General features: G+C 50.5%; 8 protein-coding genes across 8 annotated transcripts in view; 3 read left to right on the top strand and 5 right to left on the bottom strand.

Moving 5' to 3' along the window:
• Positions 1–395: 395 nt before the first annotated feature.
• Positions 396–3363, bottom strand: LOC100904147 (solute carrier family 25 member 35). Its single transcript, XM_018640833.1, has 5 exons — positions 3047–3363; positions 2597–2811; positions 1782–2006; positions 1530–1668; positions 396–1369 (listed from the first exon to the last, which is right to left on the bottom strand). The coding sequence occupies exons 1-5, from the start codon at positions 3204–3206 to the stop codon at positions 1125–1127; spliced, it is 984 nt and encodes a 327-aa protein (XP_018496349.1). The 5' UTR covers positions 3207–3363; the 3' UTR covers positions 396–1124.
• Positions 3364–4301: 938 nt separating this feature from the next.
• Positions 4302–5664, bottom strand: LOC100897900 (ankyrin repeat domain-containing protein 39). Its single transcript, XM_003746852.2, has 3 exons — positions 5460–5664; positions 4685–5247; positions 4302–4580 (listed from the first exon to the last, which is right to left on the bottom strand). The coding sequence occupies exons 2-3, from the start codon at positions 5072–5074 to the stop codon at positions 4464–4466; spliced, it is 507 nt and encodes a 168-aa protein (XP_003746900.2). The 5' UTR covers positions 5075–5247; positions 5460–5664; the 3' UTR covers positions 4302–4463.
• Positions 5665–5774: 110 nt separating this feature from the next.
• On the top strand, positions 5775–7310 carry LOC100903854 (uncharacterized). The gene is made up of 5 exons (XM_003746813.2): positions 5775–5956; positions 6148–6215; positions 6338–6430; positions 6532–6654; positions 6777–7310. Exons 1-5 carry the CDS (start codon positions 5869–5871, stop codon positions 6879–6881), a joined length of 477 nt encoding a protein of 158 aa, XP_003746861.1. The 5' UTR covers positions 5775–5868; the 3' UTR covers positions 6882–7310.
• Positions 7311–8969: 1659 nt separating this feature from the next.
• Positions 8970–10002, top strand: LOC100903715 (transmembrane protein 242). Its single transcript, XM_003746812.1, has 4 exons — positions 8970–9214; positions 9303–9403; positions 9478–9615; positions 9772–10002. Exons 1-4 carry the CDS (start codon positions 9163–9165, stop codon positions 9910–9912), a joined length of 432 nt encoding a protein of 143 aa, XP_003746860.1. The 5' UTR covers positions 8970–9162; the 3' UTR covers positions 9913–10002.
• Positions 10003–12751: 2749 nt separating this feature from the next.
• LOC100903572 (tropomyosin-1) lies at positions 12752–14183 on the bottom strand. Its single transcript, XM_003746811.1, has 4 exons — positions 13740–14183; positions 13474–13630; positions 13057–13329; positions 12752–12968 (listed from the first exon to the last, which is right to left on the bottom strand). Exons 1-4 carry the CDS (start codon positions 13928–13930, stop codon positions 12798–12800), a joined length of 792 nt encoding a protein of 263 aa, XP_003746859.1. The 5' UTR covers positions 13931–14183; the 3' UTR covers positions 12752–12797.
• On the bottom strand, positions 14101–17162 carry LOC100897753 (thyroid receptor-interacting protein 11). Its single transcript, XM_003746851.1, has 10 exons — positions 17146–17162; positions 16646–16842; positions 16345–16505; positions 16024–16114; positions 15768–15877; positions 15491–15688; positions 15251–15412; positions 14875–15082; positions 14560–14745; positions 14101–14462 (listed from the first exon to the last, which is right to left on the bottom strand). The coding sequence occupies exons 1-10, from the start codon at positions 17160–17162 to the stop codon at positions 14101–14103; spliced, it is 1692 nt and encodes a 563-aa protein (XP_003746899.1).
• Positions 17163–18196: 1034 nt separating this feature from the next.
• Positions 18197–21660, top strand: LOC100897608 (acidic fibroblast growth factor intracellular-binding protein). The gene is given in 9 exon segments (XM_018640830.1): positions 18197–18379; positions 19616–19745; positions 19941–20126; positions 20208–20389; positions 20637–20748; positions 20751–20840; positions 20956–21218; positions 21301–21398; positions 21500–21660. Coding segments are annotated over 9 exon segments (1344 nt in total). The 3' UTR covers positions 21600–21660.
• A 332-nt stretch (positions 21661–21992) lies between these two features.
• The window catches only part of mol (dual oxidase maturation factor 1 mol), a 31551-nt gene continuing 27243 nt past the window's right edge, over positions 21993–26300 (bottom strand). Inside the window, exons 8-10 of the mRNA XM_029112468.1 lie at positions 25579–25770; positions 23848–24040; positions 21993–23146 (exon numbers count right to left, since the gene is read on the bottom strand). Coding sequence (XP_028968301.1) covers positions 23130–23146; positions 23848–24040; positions 25579–25770 — 402 coding nt within the window. The 3' untranslated portion in view covers positions 21993–23129. The remainder of the gene's footprint in view (positions 23147–23847; positions 24041–25578; positions 25771–26300) is intronic.

The following is a 26300-nucleotide window of genomic DNA, read 5'->3' as shown; positions in this document are numbered from 1 at the left end:
AAGCCAGTCCTGCGGGGTTCCCTAGATAATCCAGATCGGGCCTCGGAAATCGCGCTTGTCTGTGTTTTGAGAACTATGTCGTTTCCATTTGAAGATAAAATTCGCTCCTTCAGCTCCCAGCGGGAGCGTGATCAACCCATCAATGACAGCTTCGTGAGATGGGTTTTCCATTTTCTATTTCAGTTCCTCCTTTATTTCATTCCGGGGCTAACTCATTACAAAAAAGCCCGCCAAATGCAGTGAATCGTGGTCTGGCCCAGATTCCGGCTTAGGATCCTCGCCCCATCAAAACGGGACACTAGAATACAAGTTATTAATACGGATTCGATTGACCCATCGAGTCGTGTCTAATCCCAAGCATCCGTAAGACGAAAGTTCTTCACAAACATAATACTTTATACATGGTGCTATTTTGAGCAGATCACAGCTGCACGATAGTTTTAAATCTACACTTGTACTCATTGCTGACATGTGCATTTTTTTTTTTGTGCATTCGTCCCTAGAGCATCATGATTCATGATCTCGAATCACATCGCGACCGACGCATTGAGATTATCGTCAGTGTTCCCTGTCAGAGAGGGGGCCTGAGTGCCTAACGGCGACGTAAAGTATGAGTCCTCAGCGAAGGAGTCGACCCGCTTATACGCTTCGTAGTACTCGTGAGGGTAAGCGTTCTGCGTAAGACACCGCATATACCGTCGACTACGGCTCGAGAACTTGAATTCTAGCGGGAGAGAACCGCTCGAAGCTGGGCGGAATCGATTCAAATCTGAGACGTCGAGGAACATTCTCCATTCATGATTGACATTAAGATTTCACGATATCTAATAGAGCTGGTACCCTACCAATCGATGTTCCTAATGAGCACCGGAACTGCTCCATTGTGCCAGGACCCTTCGTGAAACGAAAGCCCTTGTCTCACGGGGGAGACTGTCTCGCTCCTGAACACGGTCCGACCCAAACACCGGAGCTGTGTCAGGAGCAAGCCAGGGGATTCCCTCGAAGGGCATCTCGGTATCAGGCCCCCTTGAGAGCGCGTTCGACTTGGCTTGTGGCTATCTAGGACCCTGTGCGTGTCGTCAAAGTAGACATTCGCTCCGACATCATTGTCGCTGATGCTCTTGTCACGCATTCAATTTCGCGGATTGCCCGGACAGGGAGATGATCTCGGCGCCCGATGTCGAAGGGGGGACTCGGTCGCACAACCGTTTCTCATTGAGGGCTTTCAATGTTTGCCAGAGCATCAACGTTATGACAGTGTGCGGTCCGCAACGAGAGATGACTGCGGTCACACCTTTGTAGAAGCCGAGCACCCCTTCCGAGCGGAAAGTTTTTCTGAAACAATCCAGGACTCCATCGTAGTACAATCCTGGAAAGGCAAAAAATTTCCTCAGCGATTACCCTCCACAACGAAACCCGGAGATATGGGCTTCTGAGATGAATCCCTCGAAAAACGAGAGAACGGAAGCCGCGTTGCCGAGCCTTCTGATGAATGATTATCGAGGGTCGTCGATGTGGAGAAAACTTGCCTTTTTTCGTACTCTGATCGACTCCTTGGTTATAGAGTCGGGTGCAGACAACGTCGAAAGGCGTCATGAAAAGGCAGTGCACGCTGCCACTTGCAAGCGAAGCGAAGAAAGTCGCTAGCATCGGGTACTCCTGTAGTAGCTGAAATCGTGAACACGCTGTGACGTGAGATTTTCATTCCATCATGAGGTTTTTCGGGGGGAAGTTGGAGGAATCGGAATTCGCTCCTCAAGTACGGTACCATCGGACCATACCGGAAATCGTTCTTGGAGCAAACTGCGAGCCTTGCTGAAGGTGCCGAGCTGAACCGAGCTCCCGGCGCTGACTCTCAGAGTGGCAGCACTGGCGCCTCGCCAAAGCCCTCGGACGCCGCCGTTGGTCCATGCCGTCGCTAAAGCGTCAAACATGGTCACGTGTCGATGCTGGAAGCCGACGGCGATTGCTTGAACCCGGGTCGAAGATTGCAGCTGAGTTTTAATCTGAAAGGATCATTTTCCCTGAGAGAGAGAAGCGATCTGATCGTTCAAGGTCAGCAAGCGAGTCGCGAGCGCCCAGCGAGCGTGCACTGTCCAGCTCTTGTTGACTCGGAGTATTTGCGTCGCAAAGCTCGAGTGCGCATTATCTCAGCTCCGACTGCGAGAAAACAGCTCTTGATGGCTTTGAATTATAACGCTTATCGAAGTACGCGTATCTAGCGCTATCGCTATCGTAACCATTGACAGTCTCGGCGAGATCTGCGCGATAGGACGGTGGAATAATCTCCACGCGTTGTCATGACGTAGCGGTATCCCGCTGTTACTGAGTCAACGGAGTTTCCGCTGCGGAACGAACTCCAAGTCCAGCGGGAAAATTCCCGGAAATCGAAAATCGTCACACAAACATCTCTTCGGTGCTTCCATCGAGACTGGTAGATCCATGCGAATGTTTCCCAGGAAATGTGTTCTTAGGCGGTCACGGGAATTCCTGGACGGGGAACGCGAACGACGAGAGTTTCCTCGGGGAGGAATCCGAAATATGGCTCGAGCCGTGACAAAGAGGGGGGAGCAAAAAATTTCTAAAGAGTTCTCACCATGTAGAGTGGACTCGCTAGGAAAGCACCCACGCTTCCGGCGGCGGCTCCGGCCAGAACACTCCGCGAGAAGCTCACCGAGCCGTCCTCGTTTCTCGTCAGGTCCGAGTCCTCCATGAGCTGGAAGGCCCCGAGCCGAAAACCATTCTGACAAAACTGATAGCACATGGCGGGAGCGAGACCGCTCTGAATGGCACGCACACCATCCTTCGTTCCTGCAAATGAGGTGGAATTTAATTTCCCCATACAGAACGGCATAGGGCTCTTTCTTCCTCGAAGAGGCTGTAATGAGGGACTCAGGGGAACGTGGAGGACGTCCATTCTCCGCTCAGAGCTCGGACCAGTCCCATGTTCTCGGAGTCGAACAGCTGGTATTGATTGAGCTCCGTGACCCGTGATGTCGGAAGCAGCGGTTGTTCGTGAAGCGTATCCCCGAGCTTGAGAACTCACCGATAGTTAATATAGCGTGGAAAACATTCCGGTAGTGCACGGGATAGCAGCCGCGGGCTTGGAGTTCTCCTTGCAGCTGTATCCGAGTTTTCGCCACTTCGAGCGGGTTCGTCACAATAACCGCTCCGCAGGAAGAGAGTCCACCAATCAAGAACTCCATCGATGAAACTTAAGTATGCTTCAAGGTGATTTAAAAATGACACGCTCTAAAACGTCCGCACGGCAGGGAGACCTCCGCGCAGCTGGCATAGAACCCGTGGTTGATCGTTCGATTCTCTCAAAACCCACGATGGGGAGGCTAGTCTTGTAGACGTTCCATTCACCGGCCGCGCTTGCCCTTTCTCACGATCAGGGAAAGCCCGCCAAAATTGAACGCGTCTCTCTCGAGCTGGATGCGATTATCCAGTAATGTCGCGTACTTGCATGACGCTCCCTAGATGGGATATCTCTTTCGGAAACGTCTCGTCGATTAAACTGAGCTGAATTTCATGAAAGAGACCTGCTAATCCACCTAATCATCGCCACTATGCCGGAAAGGCAGCGAACGCTAGGCACCACCACGACCAGAATTCGCCCCAGCACGCTATATGCAGGGTTTAGGCGCTCTAACGAATCCGGTTCCGAGAACCCGAGTTTTCTTCCTCTAATGATCCGCCCTCGATATCATCCAGGCGCGAGAACTGCGAGACCAACGCGGTGGGTTCGGTACTTCAGAGGCGAGCTCTGTCTCCGTCAACCTCGCTCTGCTGAAACCCTTGATCGAAATCTCGGTCTCCTCCGATCGGAGCTCACAGCCAGGCTGCGAACGGTCTCTTGAAGCAGTGACGCGATCGACGCACCCCAAATATTTCGCACATCATTGATCGTTCACCATAAGCGCTCACTCATGGCGGCACAATGCGAGGATGAAACGAGGTTTGATACACCGAGCGTTCGATCTCGTCAGCGAGCAGATGATCGATAATCAAGATGATTCCTTATCGACTTTCGACTCACTCATTCGGGTATATTCACCTATTCTCAAATAATTGAGCAAGCTCTTTTCGGCCAAGCTACCATTAGCCTGAAGAGGTTATCTCACTGAAATGTCGGGTCCTCCACGACGGAAACGCTGGGTCAATCTCCACCGCAGCCATCTCGAATACGTCCCCAGAATAATTCGCCCAGGCTGCGAGACCTTTTTTCATGACTTCTCCTAACCGGGAGACTTCTCGGCGATATATTATATGTACATAGAAATGACGATCTGCGAACGATCCGACCCGACTTTCCGGAACCATACCCTGATTTAATGCCTGCGTATCAGAGGAGCGATTTCCGTCCGAGCTGACTGTGATAATAGGTAATGAGCGAGGACAGAGAATGGACAGAAAATGACTCTTTCAAAAATATCTCCATTGAAACCCTCTCCTCCACTTCAATCCGCGGCCTCTCTGAGATCGTAGAGTTGCTGCCTGTTGTTCCGAACCGTCGCCAAACCCGGGAACCTCGCGATGATCTCCAGGGCTAGAGAGTGGTGCCCGCCCTTCACTGCCTGCAACTCATCAATGTCAAATTTCAGTCTCCGACATGGAGATCAACATCCTGTAGATATGAGGCTGATCAGATACTCTTAGCATCGATAGACGCCAAATTTACCTTGTGAACGACCGTGTCACCGTCAGAGTCGACAAGGCTTTCGGCACCGTCTACCAGAAGTGACCAGAGCACCGCCTCATGCCCGGCGTAGGCGGCACGGTGTCCGGGGGTCGCGCCGCCCCGCGTTTGAGCTCTTGGACAGGCCCCTCTCGACAAGAGTTCTCGGACGACCTCGACTCGTCCACCACGGGCGGCATAGTGCAGAGCGGTGTATCCGTACGAATCAGGGTCGTTCGGATTCTTGCCTTTATTGATCAAGTCACGTATCCTAGCTAGGTTTCCGTCTGAAGCCGCTCCCCAGAGACCCTTCTCGAAGTCCATCTCATCCATCGATTGGGACACTGCTGTAGAGGCATGACAGAGACACGAGTTCGTGCCGCAGTCGGACATTCAGTTTCTTCGGTTTTCGACCAAAAATTGACCTAGACGTCTCTGTTCCAAAATGGCTGCCACCTCTGGCTGCCGGAGCAGAGCTTGACGTTTCTCCCGCAGAATTGAACTCAGCAGAGTCGAAAGAACTTCTTCGCCAATGACGTTTTCATTCGCTTCAGGGATGCTCTCGCCTGCGAAAAAGGAAGAAAACCTTCTCAATCGTGGTCGGCTCAATCGAGTAGGTCGGGTCGATGGAGTTCCGGCAGTGGTATCCGAGATCCCGAGAACCCGAGATTGGCGAGCCAGCGCGGAATGTACCAATCAAGGGGGTCAGTCTAGAAGCGGCAGCGAATGGTATTCAATCTCCGGAATTTTTCAGCATATTGGGGAAGCAGGCACATACTTTCGAGTTGTGAGCGACTCCTCTTAAGTTCGCCGCTCGTACAGCTGGAGGAGGAGCTTCGGTCGTCGCCAGTGAACATGTTTCGAATGCGCGGACTAAGGTCGGCTCCCGAGCAGTTCAGATGCACTCTGGTGACGCTAACCAACTGACGTGCGAAACGAGTCAAGTTCCGGATGCGTAGTTCTCTCGGGTCGCTCTGTTTGCCGAATTTCCCACCTATGAATTCAGGCAACTGTTGCTACCCTGACACCGTATCGATATTTGGCGGGAGTCTGGGATTTCTGATGTCAACACACGAATTCAAACTTTTTAGCCGCAACCGAACGGAGGAGCGAATCCGGTCTGAAGCCTTTATTGTGGCCAACGCCTCGGGAACCCTAGTAGCTCGATCGTCCCGTCGACGCCGATCATGGCTCTTTATCCGCCGCAACAGATGGCGGACATCTTATACTCCTTCAAAGCTTTCGGAGTCCTCCCGACTGAAATCGCTGACCAGAGTGAGTTCCATGGAACAGCTGCGATCTGAATAATTTCAAATCATTTTACATTCGCGACCAATTGAGGACGAAAATCAATTCTATCCGATCATTCGCGACTGATTATTCTTCTTGAGAAATCTCCCCTGTCGTCATCTCCTATCCTGAACTTTCTAGTGTGGATTGAGCCTAAACTCATAAGATTTTCTCAGTTCAAGACCTGCTGGAAGACGAGCTGACGCAATCAATGAGATCTCTGGTGGATGACGTCTTCGATCTGGTGAGGCATTCGCCGACAGGCCATTCGGCGAGGAGCTCCCTGCCGGAGGAGGAATGAGAGGGGGAGGGGGCGGAGACGCGGACATTGTTGTCACAAAGAGTCATGCTCTCTGATTCTTACAGAATTGTTTCAAAGAGCCGGTTGACCGTTCTTCAGTCGAGCGTTCGGCCACCCTTGACACCACCCACTATGACAGCTGCTTGGATCGGATCAGCGTCGGTTTTCTCGGAGAATTTCGCAGTGTATATGAGACCATATCAAAGCCATTGCGAAAGTGCGTGAGAAAGCAATGAAAATGATCTTTTGGTGATTTCAGGCTAAACTCGAGAAATTGATGTCGGTTCCGCCTCACGTTCTCTTGCCCGGCGATGAGTGTTTCCGGAATGCCGATCCCGAAGCTCGGACGAAAAGGATGCAAATTAGGAATCAGATAAAGCTAGTGCGTTGCTTCCCTATGTCCGAGAGATGATTCACTCCGTTGGTTTCCCCTTTGCATGGCCATCGACCTCGGAGGCAAAGCTCCGACACGGTCTGACATATGAAGTCTTGTACAACTTTCAGAAAATGGCGAGTAATCGGGAACTGCGTGGAGAGGTCGCTAGATTGCGATTGGAAATACAGGTCAAAGAGCGGCTCGCCGAAGCTATCCAGAAAGTCACGATCTGAACTCATCAAGATCCGAGAGCGGCAGCTTTCGATAATTGATACCAGATAACTCTTATCATCATTGTAAATAAAGTCATCGTCAGCTACGACTCGTGTTTTTGGTCGTTCAGCTCCGGGAATTCCATTGATTGATTGATTGATTCATTCATCAACCACTCCTGGTAATGCATGCGCGGGAGCGAGTCTTCTCAGCTGGTAATTGGTTGGTGGATCTGACGCGAGCGGGAGCGTGTCTCTTCGTCTCCCGTCCCCGTCTGTCAAGACTTCTTTTTGTTCGCACTACCGTTTCTCTTGTTGAGTCCTCGTGTAGGCCTAGTATTTTAAGGATCTCCGGCTCAGAGCTTATCTCCTCGTTGCACTCCATGATGATGTGTTCCAGTGTTTCGTTGTGGTAGTCACAGAACTCATAACTCCGTTCTATCTCTTCGAACCTTGCTCTGAAGGAGTTTGTGTTGAAGAAACCGGCTTGGGCACCTGCCAGAAGGGTACTCCCTCTTGTGCTGTCATATACATGATCAATCGTGCCCCTGTTCTTTTTGTGTTGCCAGTAGCTTCCCAGGCTAGATTTGGTTTCCATCCCATCCCTTCATTCTCTGTAAGTGAATGCCCTGATGCGATCGCTTACATCATTGCGGAAGGCTCTCTGGTGGCGTTCCTCAGATACCACATGTTGCGATTCTTCGAACCCGCACTCATACACCCTGCTAAGATATTGCATTCTATTGTATGCCTCACTGAGGATGTTGCATGTCTTGATCGCCTCAAGAATGGCTTATGGCCACCGATGACTCGGCATTCGCTTGAGTCTCGCAAAGAATAGGATTTTGCTTTTGGCTTCTCTGCTCTCATAGGAAGCCCATCCCAATTCTCCTTCAAAAAACTCGTTAGCCAAATTGAAGGCGGCTTGCCCTAGAGCCCATTTACCTGCTTCCTTCGGCGACGTTTCCATTCTCTTGCGTGTATCCGCGGATGCTACCAGGACCGAGTTGCAGTAGGTCAGTGCAGGTACAGGCTTCGCTTCCCACTGTATCTTGGTCATGACAAACCTATTGAACTTCCACAGCGACTTAGCGTACATTTTTCTGAGCGCTTTCGCGGATCTCTCTTTCCACTCATTGGGAAGTCGCTTGACGTCTGCGACGCAGGTCGCATCACAATGCGCGCATTGCGAGTTCGAGCCTCTTTCGAACTTCGAAGTCAGTGCTTCTCTGACGATATTCGGAGTATCTGACGGATCCACCGAGGGGGCTAGTAATTCCTCCATTTCAGAGGGTCGTGTGGTGATCGGAGGGAATCCTCTACAGCCGGCAGTGTTTTCTCTCACCCGATATTCAAGAACTGAGTTCATCGACTGTCAATGTCAGTTCGAAAGTCTCACACGATTCTGGTCCTCATCTCGGGAGCGTCCTGGCCGGGGAATGGCTCTCGTGACCGTCTGGGAGAGCAAGATGAGCAGTATTCGAGGTCCTGAGAACTTGGTGGCCCGAAAGGACCCCGCTCATCCCCTTTCTTCCCCGCCTCGATAGGCCGCTCCACCTTCGGCGCCGAGGTCGGGCATCAGGCGCCGGTCGGCCGTGAAATGAGGAGATTTCATCATTCCTTCCCCCCGAAGCGCCCTCGGAGACTATTGGGAGACTGGCAACACCGGTTTTTGCAGAGCGCTGCCGGCTGCTGGCTCCGGGCCGCCGAGCTTCCATGTCTTAGCTTCAACTTAACACGCTATGAGGCCGATCGGCTATCTGTCTATGTTAACCCGAGGCGGCACCAGTGATGGACTTCCGCGATGTATCCGAGCGATTCTCCAGCGAGCGCTCGAGGATTGGGGTAGAAACATCAGGGGCCACTCCCTTCCGAATTTTTTCCCGATGGAAAAGTTTCTTTAATGTTCTGATCCCCGATGAGATCTACCCTCCCCGACGAAGCCATCGAAATATCTCGATGGCTCACGGAAGTGTCCCGCCTCGGGTTTTTTGAGCCCTTCCGATTCTCGAACAATCGGTCAGTAGGAAATCCTCGAAACGTCGTCGGGGAGCTAGGGAGGATATCGAGGGCCGCCCGTTCGAAAGGAGCGCCAAAAGCTCGGACTGCAGATGTTCTGTTTACATCCGCCGGCCAACACACAGCCGACCCTCACCGCGGCACCATGCGCGTAGATTTCTCCGGAGCTTTCTGCGAATGTCTCCCAAGCGATCCTTTGATTCACACATAACGCGTCCAATGAAGACTTGCAAGTTCAGAAATTGACGCAATTGTGGGCCTTCATCGTTTGAAGTCGACCACGATGTCATCACCTGGCAGGACAGATGAAAAACCCTCGAGCACCCGATGGCCCGGTGAGAAGATGGATGGATAAGATCCTTCCTGGGAGTATGTAACCGAGCCCCGTGCTCGATGTAATGAAGAATCTTCTCTCTCCAACAGAAATCCTGTTCATGTCGACGCTCGCCGGCTTCTCGATGCTTCTTGGCTTCAGTGCGACGCTCGCGAAGACGAAGAAGGATTGCCCCAAAGATTTCACAAAAGTAAAGTCACGTTTCATTAGTGGGAGGGGAGCTGTAGAAAGCTTTCTTGATGTCTCCAATGCTATTCTCCTCAGGGAATGATGGCTTCGGCGGAACTTCCTGAAAGCGGCACGGCGCTTGCGATGCGCGCGCTCGGCAGAGGAACTCTATACGCTGTTGGTGGATTCAGTATATTCTGTTTCGCGGTGTGGAAGGCCATGGGTGTCAAAGACGTAAGGACTTTTTTTCTCCTGTCCGGCTGTAATGAGCATAGCTAAAAAATCTTCCGTATCCGGGGTTATCGTAGTTTTCGCGGAATGGGAGCCTCATAAAGCGAGGAATTCCACTTGGCCGAGTTAGAGCGACCTGAAAATACGTTGCTCTTCCAGTTAAAGGAATTTCGCCAGAGAGCTGGGGAAGCCCTTCCCCGCATCCCGAAGTCCGAAAATCCAGGCCGGTCGGACTTCGAGAGTTTACGAGACTTCTTGCAATACTGTATAGACGAGAGTGAGAAGTCCAAGAAGAAGTAGTCTCAAGTTTGTAGGACTTGATGAAATCGCACATGCCTCTCCGATTGAATGTGAAGGGTCTCGGTTTGTGAAATAAACTTGAGGAGTGCCGTGATCCCCGTGTTTAGATTCCAAGGCGATGAATGATCATTCTCACCGGAGGTAGTGCTTCGACGCATCATCCTCCTCGAACATATACAGCGACCGTGACCCATGGGCCACTTGAGTCAGCTTCGGGCCCGCAAAAGAAGGGCATTTGAAGCTCTAGCGGAGTTCTGAGGAACGGACCGATCTAAGATTTGTCGACATCATCGAATACTTCGAATTCGGTCGCGTGGAGACCGAGGCTTGGAGGCGAGGTTGGTTCCCTCACTCCTCGCTGAAAAGCACCTTTCGGAGAGCGTCTTCGACGTTCGAGACAGGACCGAAGGCCCTAAATGAGATTACGGACAGCTGACAAGACAGCCTAGGCTCCCCAGAAGTCTCCGTGCGTCGGAAAGAGACCAGAGATAGAGTTCGGGCCCCACGTAAGTCTCGTCAAACGAATTGCGCTCAGATCATGTTCAAATACAGGGGGAGAATGTAAGTGGATGAATCGAGGATCACCTCCAGCACGAGCGGCGTCTCCGCGTCAATGTACGTTTGGCACACGAAGTGCTCGACGCGCGAAACACTTCACTTCCTCTTCCCTCTCCGAGAGAGAGACTTGTGCTGCCACAGAAAGAGATTTAGAAAATTTTGGGTTGGAATAGTGGTATACGACACCCAAAAAAAAATCCACCAGCAGAAAATTCACACACATTGTGTCCTGCCACCTCAAGTCTGGAGAGGTGCAGGAGTCATTATGAACTTGTGCAGCTGTGCATCTGAGGTCCCAATGATAGTGGTGCGTCTAAGTATATTGGGACTCTCACGTTGAATGGAGTCATTTCTGAACTCCGGGACACAGTTTTAGTTCGCATAGTTTCTGGGGACCCGATTCAGGAGCAGACAATTTGAACCAAATGAGTTCCTGAAAAACCGTTAGAATCGTTGGCGCGTCGGAGCATCCAACTTTGAATTGCGTATCAGCTCTCAACAACAAGTAATTCCTCATCAGGGGTGAGTTTCAAAGGATTTCTAACGCGCGAAAAATTAGTTTCCTGCAATTTTTCCAACACCGAGTGTCGAACTCGGCAGTCCGCAAACATCTCAGTCCCGTAGCGAGAGCCTCATTATTCCTCTCACTCCGAAATGTCGAAAGTTTCCCAGGAAACGGAGCATGGATACGTCAGGAATCGATGAAGGACCTTTCGCTTGTTTCTTCTGTCCGGCTGAAATTCGGACCCGCGTTGGGCTGAAAATCCACATGCGGAAGAAACACCCGGAGAAGACTCGTATCGAGAAGGTGATCTCGAGATTGAGTCCTGCGTCGAGGGACGCGATGCTCCATGGCGTGTACGCTCCGTCTGTGTGTGATCTCTGCGGCTTTTGTTGCACCACTGGATCGCTTCTCCTTCAGCATAGGAGAGCTCATCATCGAAACTTCTCTCATAAGGCGGCTTTAGCGAAAGCGAAAATGCGACGGCCCGCCATAATCGCCCGAGGCGCGCCCGACTTGCAGAGTTTCGCAGCTGCTGTCAAAGATCGCGTCGGGCATTCTCTCGCGGGAGATCTGCCCCCGCTCTGCTGCAGCGACAAATTCATGAAACCCGTGGCCGTGTACGTTCCCATTCATCTCACGGAAGCCGAGTCGGAGCTCATGTTTAGAATGTCGCTTGGTCAAGGCGCTCCAGCCCCACTTCCGATGCATTGCCCTCCCCATCCCCAAGAGCAGCAATTTTATGACATAGCATATCAAACAGCTCTCCCGGCTGTATTCAGCACTGTTCAGCCGGAGGCTTCAGTAGAGTCATTTTTGAACCTCGACCCGAACCCCGTCGATCTAGGATTGCTGAACGGAGTACTCGAGTTCGTCTGCAACGAGCCTCGGCTGTCAGGTAATACTTCCTTATTTGGCCGCGAGAGATTTTTCTTCTGTAGGATATAGGTCCCTATCAGCCTTGGTGCACCCGAGGTTGAAGAATTTCGGTGGAAATCAGGTGGATCCCTTTTTTTGATTCTTTTCTTGGAAGCTCAGGAAGGACTGACCTGATAACTATTCCCTGTCGAAAATTCCACAGATTCGCCGACTGTTCCCGGCGGAGGCTTGGCGGTCTCAGAGGAAATTCTCCGGGCGATCGACTTGGCATCGCATCAGGTCGAGGTGTTCGAGTTCAAGGGTGACTTCACTGAATTAGTCGGCAGAGACGTGTTCCTGCATGATGCTGGCGAGACAGTCGAGCTTCACATACCAGAGTACGACGGATCGATGGTGAGATCCCGAAACCGATCGAGTCGGCGGTTTCATTAGGTATTCCTGGTTCAGATCAATGATCACATTTTGAGGTTTTCAATAATCCCAATCCCAGGTAATCGTTGTGTTTCTTCCGCAGACGGTCTGGAAAGCGAATCGAAAAATGTCTGGTACATTAGAATCCGCCCCGAGCGCCGAGAATCGGCTAGACGACGGAAATCTTGCAGTTGTGTGACCCGAGAGGATAACCGATGAGATTCATGTTGTGACTTTCATGATGTAGATGTTGACTGCGGGAAACCCATCGCAATGAGCAAGTGAAAAATAGATGCAAGATGGTGATCGTGATGATCGTTTCATCGATCTCAAATCAAATTTATTTTTGTCTTTTCTCTCTCTACCAGATAAAAGCACACAGGCGCCGTATTCTACGTTCATAGATCCTTAGATTTTCGACCACAAGATGTCTGAAGATACGGCTTGCCCCAAGGAGTAGCCGGAGTCACGTTGGGCATGCGACATTACACAATCATTGTCTTCTTTCCCGAGCACAAGGTCCGAGAAAGGTCGATCACAAGACTCGATGTCTCGTTTGCAGTCGTTCGATGACTTTTTCGGCGATCAAGCCCATCGCATTCCTCAACTCGATGTCCCTTTTCCGTTTCCTTTCGATGTCTTCTTCGAGGCAATGGATCGTATCGAGGAGGGTTTGCCGCTCGGCGGCATACTTCCGTCCTTGGCCCTGTCGAAAGATCGATCGATTTGACGCCAAGCCGTAATCGATGCGGGACAGATTTAAAACCTCAGGCTCCTCGATAAAATTCACCTACCTGGAATACGGTCAAATCCTCCCGTATTTTCTCCATGACACCAACTTTATGCTTCAGGATGGAGCGGAGGTTTTCCGACTCCAGAGAGGATTCTCTGAGCTTCTGCCGAGTTTGTTCGAGGTCTTCGACGAGTTTGGCGCATGTTTCTCCGAGAATTTGATTATTCTTCTGTTGCTCCGCACTCTGCGAAGCACTCTCTGGCTGGAGCTGAGCCAGCTTCTCGTTCGCGGATTTCAGCTCAAGCATGCACTCATCGAGTCTCTTCTTGAATTCCTAGAAGAGCGCAGATATTAGCCGGAGGCATCTCGTCGAGGAGCGCGGAATGCGTAGCCGAATCGCACAATTCCCAAGTTTCACCGTCAAGTGAATACGTGATTTACTCTCGTACGAGGCTCGCATCGATCGGCGAGGTTTTACCTTCTCGAGCGATTCCTTCTCCTTGTTCGCCCGATCCACCCGAGTTTTGCCACTCTTCACCAAATTTTCGAGGAGTCGCATTCTCTTGTCCTGCTCGGCCAGCTGACCTGCTCTCGATTCTCGATCGAGCTTCAGGTCTTCCAGTTGAGAGCGCAGCCTGCATCAAGAAATTCCATGTCTCGGTGCTCTCACAACCGGTCGATTCCATACCTGAACTGACGGGAATCGAACTAGAAATTCTCTCGGTTTTGTATTCGCTAACTCACTTCGTCAGCTTGTCCTGTTTCCGTGTGACATCTTCCTTGAGATTTTCGATTTCTTCGTTGGCCTGATTTAACTTCTCGGAGAATTCTAATTTCTCCCGAACGGCTTGCCCAACTTCTCGACGGAGTTCTTCAACTTCATCTTGAAGAACCGTGAGTCTGTGACGAGAACACCCGAGAAATATCATCAACATACCGCTCCGAGGATTCTGACCAGTTGGTTCCTAGCCTTTCCGGGAAGCGATCGCTACGACATATGCGAATAAGGTAGAAGTGTAGGTGCTTCCGAATCTTATTCCACATCGAATGACGCTCAGCCATGAAAAAACACAATGCTGAACGTGGAGGATTTGAGACTTGTCGGTCAAGAGGAGCGGCCAAAATGAATCTCAGCGACGTGTATACGAGAGCGAAGAGCGAACGCCACGCCGGATATGGAGTCAGAATCGGCGCGACTTATCTCCCGGCTACGAATCTCGAATTTTGAGCAGAAAGTTCGTCTCGTCGACACGATCAGGACAAGAATTATGAGTTCACACCTTTCGTGCATCATTTCCGCCTCTTCTTGCGACTTCCTGGTCAACCTTCCGATCTCTGCGTCCTTCTCTCGACAGATCTTCGCCAATCTCTCCTCGAGCATCATCAAGCACGCCTTGCGCAGCTTATCGCCCATTTCGCCTCGCTGCGAAACTTCATTCGCAAACTGGAGCTCCATCCGATTGATCTCTGGAGGCAAAAAAAGGAGTTCTTCATCATGGATATGCAGACACAAACGAACTGACTCTCGGCGGTTCGTCGCAAATCCGTTGCAGGAGTCCCTCACCATTTTGGAGTTTCCGATTGGCCTCTGCCTCGATCTCTCTGCGGAGATTTTCTCTTTCCGCCTCGAATGCTTCGATTTTTTCTCGCAGAACTTCTTCTGCCATCTCTTGAGCTCGACGACAGCCGGAACTGAACTCCTGAGCTCTTTGTAAATCGACCAAGAGTCGTTGTTTCTCCGAGTACAGCTCTGCAGAAGAGTTAAGAATTTGTCCCCAAGTTCACAAAACCACCGACCGAGGCATTTACGATTCCGCTAGGGCATTTGTGCGAGTTTGGGGAAATGGGTGAACTGAAGACGCGGAGCGTGCATGCGTACCATTGAAGTCAGCGGAATTCTTCGAATCCTCGTTGATGCGATTCCTTATTTCAGTCTTCAGACGGTCCCTGCTCTCTTCTAGAGTTTGCACTTGCAGTTTCAGGTGCAGGTTCTCCGCTTCCAGTTTTTCAAGAGCACCCTTGAGGGTTCCAACTCGCGTCGTCTCGCTATGGCTCTCGGTATCAGAGCTGTTGTGTTCCAGCTTCTCCTGTAGCACGGATACGGCGCGACAATTAGACAGTGAATAAGACAGTTTCATGTCAGTCCGACTCTGACCGTCGATCCATTCACTGCTTGATCAGAGTTTCCGTTCCTCGGTCTCGTAGGAATTTCTTTCGAACCTCACGGAGCGGGACTCATCGCTCGACCCACTGACCTTCAATTGCAGGTTCTCCTTCTCGAGTACTCTGGCTGCGATCTGAAGTTCCTGGAAAAGCCTCGTAGACGTCGCGACATCGGAATCGAGCTCCTTGATCCGGTGTTTCAGTTCCACGACTGCATCGCAACACTCTGTCACCGCACAATTCAGTGACGAAGCCTGGAAAAAACGCGATGTTGATCCAGATTCCACAGCGTTCTCACCGTCACTGAGTTCGCACCGCTCGGATGATCTCACCTTTTCTCCGATGTCCAGCAGATCGCAGAGTCTTGCTAAATTGCCGTCAAACTCTTCGGGGAGGTCGTTTTCTTTGAGCAACATCGATTGCTCCTTGACCATGAGCTGCAGCTGCAATTCCTTCTCTTGGAGCTCTCCCACGTTAATCCTCAACCTTTCAACTTCCGATTCCAAGGCTCTCCTTCGATCGTCGCCCGCCTGTGAGGGATCGTTCGATATAAATTCTGTCGGCGACAGGTCGAGCAAAAAAGTGCATTCCATCCGCCAGAACACTGACCTCTGACGTCGAGCAGATATGATTCCGAGCTAAGAGAGCTTCCTCCTTGAATTTGTTTAGTTGAACAAGGATCTCGCCTTTCTCATGGTGGAAGGAGCTCTTCAGTTTCTCTGTGGATACCGATCTCGTAGGTTGGGAGTGCTCCGCGACAAAACATACGAATAACATGAATCATGACGGAGTAACTTTGGGCGAGCCATCAATGTCCAGAAATTGAGCAGGACATTGAATGGTCTCTGCGCCGCCTCTTACTCACCGATTATCGTCTCATACTGGTCTTTGACCCGATGAACGGTTTGAGCATCCGACAATTCTCCTATTTCCTGTTCTAAGAGGTTCATACGGACCTTGAAAGTACAAATTGGGTTGAGAGAACAGGGATGAACCCTGTTATTGCTTCGGAACGAATTTCCCTCGATGAACTCGCCCTTTGTTCGGGCACAGCCGAGATTCCATACCGAAAGCTCAAAGTCCAAATCCGAGCGGAGAGAGGGAAGAGCCCTATCGATTTTTTTCCCGGAGGTAAGAATTCGCTAGATTTCTCTGATTGTGAGATGTAGCATATGGGGGGACTCACCTCAGACTTTTCCAACTTCTCCTCTAGCTTCAACTTTTCCCGCACCATCGAATCAAAGTTCGTTCGTAGAGCTCCGTTCTCAGCTCGTAAACGATCGTATTCGTTCCGGAGCTTCTCCAGCTCCTTCTGGCTCTGTAGGTAAATTTCTTCGGGCACATTTCCTGGAACGAGTATACACATCCGTCTTGGACCGAACGATACCGGGACCTCTTGAATTTCGGAGTGATCCATTTGCTCGTAAGATTCGATCAAGAACTACTGGGACTTCAGAGAATAAGAGATGGAATCCATAGATCGGTACCGTTTTCTTGCTGCGAATTCGGGGGTTTATAATAGGAGCTCGCTTCACTTCCGGAAGCGTCGAGTAGATCGTCGAATGCGTGGACGGCCTCCTGTTCCAATTCGCGCTCCTTCAAGCGCACTTCTTCCAGGGCCTGAGCTTCATCCCTCTCACGGATGGCGTCGAAATGATGTGAACCCAACTGTTCATTTTCCAACCTTGAAAAAAGTTCCTGGTCAGGGCCAGTCTCATATATTCACAAGATGCTCTACACTATACATCGCTTCCGTTGGAAACTTCTGTCCGAAAGAGCACAGCTGACAGAAATGATGGCGGGCCGTCAGAAAGTGGAGGTGCTCGAGTCGATCCACACGAGGATTAAGGCTCCGGGATCCTCCTTCTTCATCCTTCCTTGCCTGATGGGAATGCAGCCCAGGGCTGGGGCCCCCTAGCCCGCGTCCTGCGTTTCAGGATCATGGAACCGCATGAGTTTCGTCCCTAAATAACGGTCTTCGGCTCACCGGACTGAAGTTGACATCTTGAAGCACGACTCCTTGTCTTCGGATGAATCGAGACTGGCATCCCCACCCCACAATAACGAGCGGGGATGGGACAGTGAAAAGATCGAGACCAACACAATCACTTGAAAATATTTCCACAATCACAATTTTTGAATCGACTTGTTCTGCCGCCCGCGGGGATCCATGATCATCGGGGAGAGGCGCATCGTCCCATCCCTGTGTTTACGAGCCGAGCACCGGGAGGCCCTTAACGAGGAGTGGGTGAAGAATATTTCTTGGGGAAATTCTTCGGTTTCGCATAGAACTGCGAGCAGGAGCCACCGGCAGCACAAATGTCGCTCCAAAGGAGAAGTACACGGAATTTTTTTCGAGACGGCCCGTCGATGCTGCGATAATCGTATCGTCCACACCTGTCGTCCACTTAAAGACCCGCCACGGACCTCGGCCGGCCAGCCAACCTTCTATTTTGATTTTCAGCTCAGAACGAAAAACAGAAGAGGAGGAGGTTTGAGGGGATGATGATGATCATCATCATCATGAGATGAATAATGACAGTAGCTGCTCAAGCAGCTTGAGTCAAGCCGAGTCGCCGTCGCAGGCCGAATTTGACTCGAAACCGTGAGACAGTTCGGCGCTAATTCGCCAACAGAAGTCTGATCTGTGAGCGTCATCTCAAATCGGAAATCCTAGGTGCTTTCCCCCACGGAGTCTTCATCCGGTGTCTCGAGAACCACACAAACGTCACCCGGAACGTTCGCCGAATAATTGAAGTGAGCTTCCAAGTCCTCCCGAATTTCGCAGCCTTCATAGGTCCAGATTGATCAAACTTATGACGAGTTCAATGATTGCCTGGATCAGAGAAATCAGCGTCTGACCGATGCGAAATCGTGGTCGATCGATAGCGACAATCTGATTTGTCTAACTATCTGGGTCGCTCATCATAGAATCATGCTACCACCGTTTCCATTTATCAACCTTCTCTCTCTGCCTCCCTCAGGAGTGAATCATGGAGGAGGATGCCCGATCAACAGATTCCCCCGCCGTGGGTGCCATGCTAGACCCGATGCTCGCCGCCCAACTTCTGGCCACCCAACAACAATACGCCGGGAAATCAAAGTACGCCCAGCTGCTGGCCGTTCTCGAGGAGATCAACCGAGAGATCCGGCCGACATACGCCGGCAGTCGGAGTGCGATCGAGCGTTTGAAGCGGGGGATCGTGCACGCGCGTATTCTGGTACGCGAATGCCTTATCGAAACTGAGCGTAACGCGAGATACAATTGAGGGATGTCGAAGGAAGCTCCAGTGATACTGTCTCAAGGGAATCCAAGAAAGAATCTCAGCATGTCAAGATGTTCTCATTCTGTGCATAGAGACCGTCCCGGGGCGCTCGGGTAGCCTCATAAGTTCATAACCAATTTATCACAAGGGTCACAAGTCGACACACTCGATTACTGTCGATCGAGCACAACGCATATTTCTTTGTGTATAAGACCTTTCCTAAGAGATTTTCATGTGTGATCTGCGAAACAAGAGCGAAATAAAGTCTCTGATGAGAGGAATTCAATCATAACGTACGTAATATATACATATCGAGTATGTCTGTACTGCATTTTCACCGGCAGTGGATTCCTAGCGGTTTTCTATTACCTGAATTTCTGCCGGTCGGATTCTGGGTTAAGTGGGTCGCCAAGTCTCATCGGAGGCAATCAGCACTACTCTCTTTGTAGCATAGCTGGAAATAATATGGGAAACACACGGGATTATCGGACGCGTTAATGAGGAGATCAGCCCATCCCAGGGGCCAGTTCGGCAACATTCATATCATTCATCTCGGATGGTGCGTCGATATAGCCTCCGTTCCTGAAATGTGTCTTGATGCGCTTCGTTTGAGAGGACTTCTCCGAATGAGTGACATAGACTGGCACCGTGCCGAGGCTGGCGCGGATGTTCCGGAGATTATATCCATCACGATGAAGCTTTACAGTGTATGTCACGTCCATCTGTTCCCCTCGATTAGGCAGTATGCCGTATCATACCCTCAACAGAGAGCGTGGGAGGTTTCTCTTGACGGCGCGCCGCAGTCGAACCGAGCGCCGTTTGCCGGCCTCGCTAAACGACGGAACGATACCTTGATCAGCTGAGGCAGCGAATTGACAGGGATAAATTTTCCGTCCGCGCGCCATCGACGAATTCCTCTTACGGTACCACGGTAGCGTTCAGCCACCTGCTCAGCAACTTGGCTTCAACCGAAAGTAAGTAGTGAGCTCTCGGACTTCGGAAAGGGCTCCTTGATATCCGAGTTATCGGGCCCCTTGATATCCGAGTTATCGGCTTCCTCCCTACAGGAGCGTTCTCCTAGTTCTCCGATATCGCTCGAGGCTCGCCAACAGATTAAGAGCACCACAGAATATCAAAAGGTTGCGGGAAAGTGTGCTCACTTCATTATCAATCCGAGAGCTTTGTCGGCAGGTTGATCAACCACACACCAAAATTCCGCACAGCAGCTTAAACGAGCTGGAGCTCGAGGTCGATGTGGGTCTCTACAACCACTTCTACGTCGATAAGGAAGTGCTCAGACTTTGGCTAGATGGACTGACAGGTCAGTTGTCGGAAGCTTGCTAAGCGTCTGCAGAGCATTAGTCGAAAACTCCAAAGAAGGTTCTCCAATCTATTGAATTTATACGGGATCGGTTCTAGAATCTAAACGATCGCCTCCAATGACTGCATGTAAGCTCGGGGCCAACGTTTAAACAGGAGCTCTGGATCACTGAAATAATTGTTGGTCCTCTCGCAGTGAGTGATGCTGCGCGCATACTCCACCAGGACACCACAGCGTCCGGTCCGTCGGCCTCGTTCCCGATCCCTCTGGATTTACTGACTGCGGATGTGGAAGATCATTTCCGCGGTTTTTGTCACATCGAAAAATACCTCCACGCTCCCTTGAGACTTGAAGACCAGTTTCTCGTCCAGATTAATAATGGTGAGCGAATACTTCAATTTCTCCTCTTTCCGATCAGCATCATCTCCTGTCCCTGCTCATGTTATTTCCGTTCTTCCGAAGATGACAAACGCCTTCTGATCGAATCCTATTACCAATATGACGCCAGTGTGGTGCGCGAAATCTTGGGTAAGAAGCTGTCTTCAAGAAACCGTAAGGATCTTGACGAGGTTCACGAAAAAACACTCATTGATCTGAAGTCATGTCGACGACAGTTCGACAACATCAAACGTGTATACAAAATGGTGAGTAGATAGTAAATAGTGTGCGGCCAGGCGCAGCAATCTAGGCAACTGTATGTAGGGGATCATCGCTTCTTCTCCCTTATATCCATGTTACGAACTGACGCAATCTCGAGCGCCTTTGTCGTGTTATACTCCGGGTGAATAGAAGTTCGATATCCTCCATCTTCTTCACGCCGAATCGTAGAGTCGGATCCGATGATGTCTCCCGAAATATGTGCATATGTACATACTGCTGTATTTATTCAAGGTGGAGGAAACCCAGGGTTCAGTGGTGAATATCATCCGCTCGAGATTTTTGCTCCCCTTCGGTCTCGTTCAGGATTACGCAGCCATATCATTCATGACACACCATCGTATGGAGGCAACGAAAAAAAATTGTCATTCCTTTCATTGGAGGATTTTATAACCTGTGCTGTCTTCATGCTCGACAACTGGACATGTCGCACTCCCAGTGAGTCGGGAAAAATCATTGGAGTATTCAAAAGCATCGGTCCTTGTGTGCCGGATAGCGCGGTCGACAGGCTACGATCTTCAGGTATTAGAATGGAGATCGAATCCTCTTCCAGATTGTGCGCACGAAGAGTCCTGCCTCGACCTAGACCGTGAGTTCGTCGTTTTCCTCCGTGACTGCAAAATAGTCACGGAGCGAGACTTCATAGACAGGGTTAGAGACCACACGGTTGCTCTTGTTCGGAGTTCACTGTCGAAACACGCTTTGATCGACTTGGAGCAGAATCTCAAGAACTACCTCCGGGTTCTGGTGAGCATGGCGTACAACCTGAATCACACCAAAGAGCTCCGAGATTTTTTCCTCGATTGCGTAGAAAAGGTGAGGGGTCCGGAATTCGGTTCCACAGAGACATAAAGGTACGTAAATCCTGACGGCATAGACTGAGCGGTTCTTCTTGCAGATTGTCGATCCAATGAAGAATTATCACTGGAGTTTGAGTGATGTGTCGTCGTTCCTCGAAGCTCTCACCAAAGCCCCTCGACAGAGCGCCTTTCTGTGGTGAGCTGCGGAATATGTCGCTCTGGATCTCTCACTGAGCCCTGAATCAAGTCCGACTCTTCGTCCCTCCTATTCACCCGTGATTTTATTTCATCTTCCAGTGAACCAAAACTCCACGACAACTGGGTCCGCTTCATGACCACGGTGACGAAGTGCGTTTCGCACCTTTACTCAGCCTACTCGGAAAGCAGCACACGTTAGATGGAGCGGAGAGTACGAGCTCAGGAATCGGACTCAGATCAGAGTCGAAATGTATCAAGGATAGCACCCGGGGAACATGGAGCAACACTGGCGCTCATAGCAGGATTGATCGGGTAGTGGATGCAAACTCGTGTCTGGAAACCAAAGAATTCTCGGCTTTGCCAAGCCATCTGTGATCCCCTCTGTAGGCGAAATTCTCTCTTGAAGCGAGTCGAGAGTCGATTGAGATACTCGGGAAACACGCTTCCCAAGGAAGGAGGGAAAATCCCTCGAGGTCTTATTGTTCACTTGAGAGGCTTCCAATAGTATTTCGGGAACGTCCCCAAATCCAAGAAAGATGACGAGCTCGTTCCGCGTGAAATAAATAAAATTTATTCAAACAAAAAACAACGGGTGTTCGCCGGTCCATACCAATTATCGCTCTTCCGAATCCAGCCTTGAATTTCCCTTTTGGCCAATGACACTCTCCTCTCAAAAAAATTGTACCGATTCGCTACGTCTACGACTTGACCGATCATCATTGTTTTGCTTTTCGTAAAATTCTCCAACACAATTTCCAATGGACGGGTGTTTGAGCATTTCGGTTCGGAGTTGACTATTCTATTCCAAGCATGAGCTCCCACAATGGAACTCATCCAGATACTACTTCATGCAGCTCTTCGAATTTGGTCTGTTCACTCTGCTCAGGGAATAAGTTAGAATAAATATTCAATCAGTTCTCGTTTGGCGTCAGGCATAGCGACTCAGCCCTTGCAAGTGGGTGCGGAGACTCCGCAGCCAAGAACTTCGTAAGCTCAAGCACGCGACGAGCACGAATGCTCGATGACGGAGAATTACCGAAATGAATCCTTGAAGAATAATCCAGAAGGAAAATCTCGCAAACAAACGCGTTTTTACGGACTCCGAAGTCCCTCTATGGGTGAGCTCCGCTCATAGTGTCCCGACGCACGGGGATCTGAACCTGAATTCCGACTTGGAAAGGTGCGAAGAACCTGTGGCATCTTATTCTAAGCTAAATCTATTTGACTAGATCGTATTTACAATCCGGCCGCTCGCGGCTCTTTGTTGTTGCAATCCTTCGTCTTCGTCATATCGACGGTAACACACGTCGCCCGGTTTCGAAGGAGGATCGAGTCCTCAGTCGTCGCGCAGATTCAAGTTGGCCCGTCCAGCAGGAAATGCCCCTGGATGAACCTCTACCGATTCCCTGGATAGGGAGACATTTTTGGGTCCGAGCACAGTGAGCAAGCTCTTCGGTCATCTTTCCGCTGCTCATCGAGTCCCAAAACTCGCTCCAGGGATTCTCGTTCCGGAGTTGCTATTAACGCCTTCTTGAAAACTTCTATCTATGGCTAGGGAGACTCCTGGAGTCGCTTAGGTATCACAATCGCTTGGTTTCGAAGTACCGTACTCCCACTCCCGGACTTCTCTTCCGTAAGTTTGACTGTATCTTTGAGTTCCTGTGGCTACCTCTCGACGTCGACTACTCTTCCGGTCTTTCCTCCCGTGAGGGAACAAGTCGATTCAGTTTCATAACTTCTCTGATACTGCAATAATGGTAAGAGTACGTTAATTCCAAGCCAATATCAGCTCTGAGCGGTAAGGGGGATCCATTCTCGGGTGGGGGATGACGAAGGTTTTGCGTTAGGGAAATATGCTCCCAGTACAAGACCCACAAACTCTCTCTTATCGGGGAGGGAGTGAGTCAACATTCATTGGGACGTCTGACGTTTTATTCGGACGAAAGTGGAATCACATGCGAGCGAAAGAGGGGAAGGGAAGAGGGATTCAGAACGAGGGAACCGGGCCTTCTCCCAGCGGAATCTCGGAGGGGGAAGCCCAAGAGAAGCGGGAACGGGGGGGGCGGTTGGAGCTTGAGAACTCGTAGGGCTGGGGGAAACCCAGTGGAGTTCAAGGAATGATCAGGGAGGAGCAGGCGGGAGAGGATAGTTAGTGATGAGAGATCGAGGATGGGAAATCAAGACGACTAGTCCCGGCAAGAGCACCTCTGAAGAAGGGATTGGGGACGAGGGGAAAATAAAGCCATGCAAGGAGCAGTCACCTTAAGGGTGTTCGACCCGAAGGTCAACCGAATCTCGAGGGTGACTGTCGTCACCAAGGCTGTCGGTGCTCGATAGAGACCGAGTGCTCTCGGTGCTGCTGGTCTGGTCAAGCGTCGATGGGTCGTCCCTTTGTAAAGCATCTTGTTCAACAATATTTTCAACGTCGATATCGGAATTTTCTTTACCCGACAGTGTGTGGCTGATCTGAATCGTCGTCGTGCCGTTGTCTTTCTGCACTAGACTCATTGACGGCTGGACGTGGTTGTGCTGGAATTGAGCTGCTGCAGCGCCCCCATAGGATTGGCGACGATTGACAACGCTGCCGAATGGCTTGTGCTTGGCGGCGTTGGCCATTCGGTTTGCGAACTTCCCGAAATCCTGCAGGTGAGAAATTCCGTGCTTAAACTCCGATCAATCCTCACACCGAAACTTTCGTGTTAGCCTTCTCTTTGTCTAACTGAGAAAGCAAGCGTGTGTGTCTTGCGCCGTCGTTATCCCCGCGGGCATTCTAGGGTGTGTCTGGAAGAAAGAAAAATTTTCCCCTGACGAGACACTTCATCGGACTTCAGTGATGCAATCCATCCCGCCAGGCCTTCTGTCATCGCATCGTCGACGGTGTTCTTGTCGACGACGGAGACAGTACCCAGTATCTCTTCGTGTCATCGTCTGAAATATTGCGGAACTCGGCACAGAAGCGGAGGGATCGGTGTGGCATCACTCACTATGAGACAATCTTCCGCAGAAGTCCGGCATCGTAACGGTCAGCGGCTACTGACAATGGAACACCTTGAAGACCAAGTGAACTGTGAAAAAAGCAAGCTCTTGTCTTCTCTCAAACGCCGATCAATATCAAGCCGCTGCGGCAGCGAAGCCTCGAATATTATCATTTCACTGTCTCCGTAAAATCCTTCAGAAACTAATTTCGCAGAATCTTTGCGGGATGGGAAGAAATCCTCGCGAAAGAATTTCGTCTCCGAGAAGCAAGAGATCTCAGCGGAGTAGTTTTCAAAAGCCTGACTCGCTTCCGCGAAAACGAATCCAGACGTATTTAGATCCTAATTAAGATTCCTACGGATACAGAATTTCGATCCCGATAACGAGTTTGAAAGCCACGACTTGGGAGTATGGTGATAAGTTTTACAAATAAATCGATCGGCCGAAGATTTCGGAACTTGAAGCAGAATTTCACTCCCTGAGGGAATCAGCGGTGATTCGTGGAGGAGGGTGGAGGAAAAACACCTCGAACGTTACAGCCAGCCGATAGAATCGAAAGATACGATCATGACGGAAACAACACTTTAAGCAGCTGGATTGCTGACAGCGACAAAAATGCCGATGAAACCAGCGCCATTTTCCGCACGGTCTCCGTAGCGACCTCAATTTTAATGGACGGATTTTACGCCCCCCTCGCGCTGCTCTGAATTGTCATCGAAATGCGAGCGCCGGATTGCTGACAGCCCGGGGCAATCCTTCGGAGGCGCGGGTCTTACATAGGGAGAAAACTGCAATTGATTATTTATTTGACGCTGCCGTATGTATCGGGGATTCCGGCTGGCCTGCTCGCTTCATTACAATTTCGCAAATGGGCACAGAGGTATGAAGCATCGTTGATCGACCTTGTGCTGATCGTCGACCAGAATAAAAGAATCGATTGTGGGAAATACACCTCTAGCACCAATCGATGTTTGTCGATGTTCATCATCGACGGATCTCTGAACGATGTTCTTTCCAGAAGCGATATTCTGGTCTCGGTTGCGATCCCACCGCAGGGAGTGGAAGGGAGCCGTCCCGGTCCGCACCATGCGCCGGAATTCTCGGAGGCGAACCATGCCCGGAATGATGTGAAGACTTTAAGTACACTTGATTCGAGACTCCCCCTTGGAGTCTGGTTCGTACTATCGGAGTCGACGGATTACCTGCAGCGTTATCGCTCTCTTGCCGTCGACCATCTCGAATTCCTCGTGGATGTCGTCTAGAACTTCCTCGCTCTTCTCAACTTCGATCCGCTCCGAAGATCCATCGTAGGCTGCGTTGTCGCGGCCCCCGAATTCGCTGTTGTCGTCTCCGTAATCAGATCGCGACATATCGGAGAGCTCGTCTTCTAGTTTCTGCAATGGACGAAAAAAAAGCCATCCCATCAGTTTCAAGCATTCCCGATCGGTGACTGAATCTCCCCGAATGCGGACCACTTGATGAGGTTGTTACACGGGAATCGCACAGTTCGAAGAATCCTCCAGAGAACACGCGTACTCCGAGCTGTGAGTTCAATTATCGGTAGAAACAAACAAACAGCGTAAAAAGCACCGAAGCCCGAACGAATAATGTGGAATATGAAGATTCTGGAGATCGTTGGGCAAAGCGATTGCGTGACTGAAGGAAAACATGCCCGAGCAGGAAAGTTATCGAGCATGAGAGAACATAAAACTTTTCAAAAAAGCACATAACCACCATATTTAATGCCGATGACCCTGCGACGACCGATGCGCACGATCTCTGTGCGTGTTCATGCTTCGGGATAGAATTTTCAAGAGAAGAGGGTACTCGCCCCCAACTGAATCATCAACTTCCAGAGCATCCAACACGTCCATTCTACGAGTTATTAGTCGCATTCAGACCGTAAACTAGATTTGCAAAGAAA

Source organism: Galendromus occidentalis, unplaced genomic scaffold (assembly GCF_000255335.2).
Source record: "Galendromus occidentalis unplaced genomic scaffold, Mocc_1.1 scf7180000077504, whole genome shotgun sequence".
Classification (NCBI taxonomy): Eukaryota; Metazoa; Arthropoda; class Arachnida; order Mesostigmata; family Phytoseiidae; genus Galendromus; species Galendromus occidentalis.
The sequence above is the reverse complement of the archived record's forward strand: the minus strand, read 5'-3'. Positions and strand labels throughout refer to the sequence as shown.

What these genes read in the sequence shown, in the direction of transcription:
- LOC100904147 (XM_018640833.1), bottom strand. Translation starts at nt 3,206, where the DNA reads ATGGAGTTCTTGATTGGTGGACTCTCTTCCTGCGGAGCGGTTATTGTG. An exon ending in CCACGCTATATTAACTATCG is followed by an intron (nt 2,812 to 3,046) that starts GTGAGTTCTCAA and finishes CCTCATTTGCAG; the next exon opens with GAACGAAGGATGGTGTGCGT. An exon ending in TAGCGAGTCCACTCTACATG is followed by an intron (nt 2,007 to 2,596) that starts GTGAGAACTCTT and finishes TGATCCTTTCAG; the next exon opens with ATTAAAACTCAGCTGCAATC.
- LOC100897900 (XM_003746852.2), bottom strand. Translation starts at nt 5,074, where the DNA reads ATGTCCGACTGCGGCACGAACTCGTGTCTCTGTCATGCCTCTACAGCA. An exon ending in GTGACACGGTCGTTCACAAG is followed by an intron (nt 4,581 to 4,684) that starts GTAAATTTGGCG and finishes GATGAGTTGCAG; the next exon opens with GCAGTGAAGGGCGGGCACCA.
- LOC100903854 (XM_003746813.2), top strand. Translation starts at nt 5,869, where the DNA reads ATGGCTCTTTATCCGCCGCAACAGATGGCGGACATCTTATACTCCTTC. An exon ending in GACTGAAATCGCTGACCAGA is followed by an intron (nt 5,957 to 6,147) that starts GTGAGTTCCATG and finishes AGATTTTCTCAG; the next exon opens with TTCAAGACCTGCTGGAAGAC. An exon ending in TTAGGAATCAGATAAAGCTA is followed by an intron (nt 6,655 to 6,776) that starts GTGCGTTGCTTC and finishes TACAACTTTCAG; the next exon opens with AAAATGGCGAGTAATCGGGA.
- LOC100903715 (XM_003746812.1), top strand. Translation starts at nt 9,163, where the DNA reads ATGTCATCACCTGGCAGGACAGATGAAAAACCCTCGAGCACCCGATGG. An exon ending in GCCCCAAAGATTTCACAAAA is followed by an intron (nt 9,404 to 9,477) that starts GTAAAGTCACGT and finishes TATTCTCCTCAG; the next exon opens with GGAATGATGGCTTCGGCGGA. An exon ending in AGGCCATGGGTGTCAAAGAC is followed by an intron (nt 9,616 to 9,771) that starts GTAAGGACTTTT and finishes TTGCTCTTCCAG; the next exon opens with TTAAAGGAATTTCGCCAGAG.
- LOC100903572 (XM_003746811.1), bottom strand. Translation starts at nt 13,930, where the DNA reads ATGTTGATGATATTTCTCGGGTGTTCTCGTCACAGACTCACGGTTCTT. An exon ending in AAACAGGACAAGCTGACGAA is followed by an intron (nt 13,631 to 13,739) that starts GTGAGTTAGCGA and finishes TTCTTGATGCAG; the next exon opens with GCTGCGCTCTCAACTGGAAG. An exon ending in AGGATTTGACCGTATTCCAG is followed by an intron (nt 12,969 to 13,056) that starts GTAGGTGAATTT and finishes ATCTTTCGACAG; the next exon opens with GGCCAAGGACGGAAGTATGC.
- LOC100897753 (XM_003746851.1), bottom strand. An exon ending in GAATTCGCAGCAAGAAAACG is followed by an intron (nt 16,506 to 16,645) that starts GTACCGATCTAT and finishes TACTCGTTCCAG; the next exon opens with GAAATGTGCCCGAAGAAATT. An exon ending in GAATTCCGCTGACTTCAATG is followed by an intron (nt 14,746 to 14,874) that starts GTACGCATGCAC and finishes ACTCTTCTGCAG; the next exon opens with AGCTGTACTCGGAGAAACAA.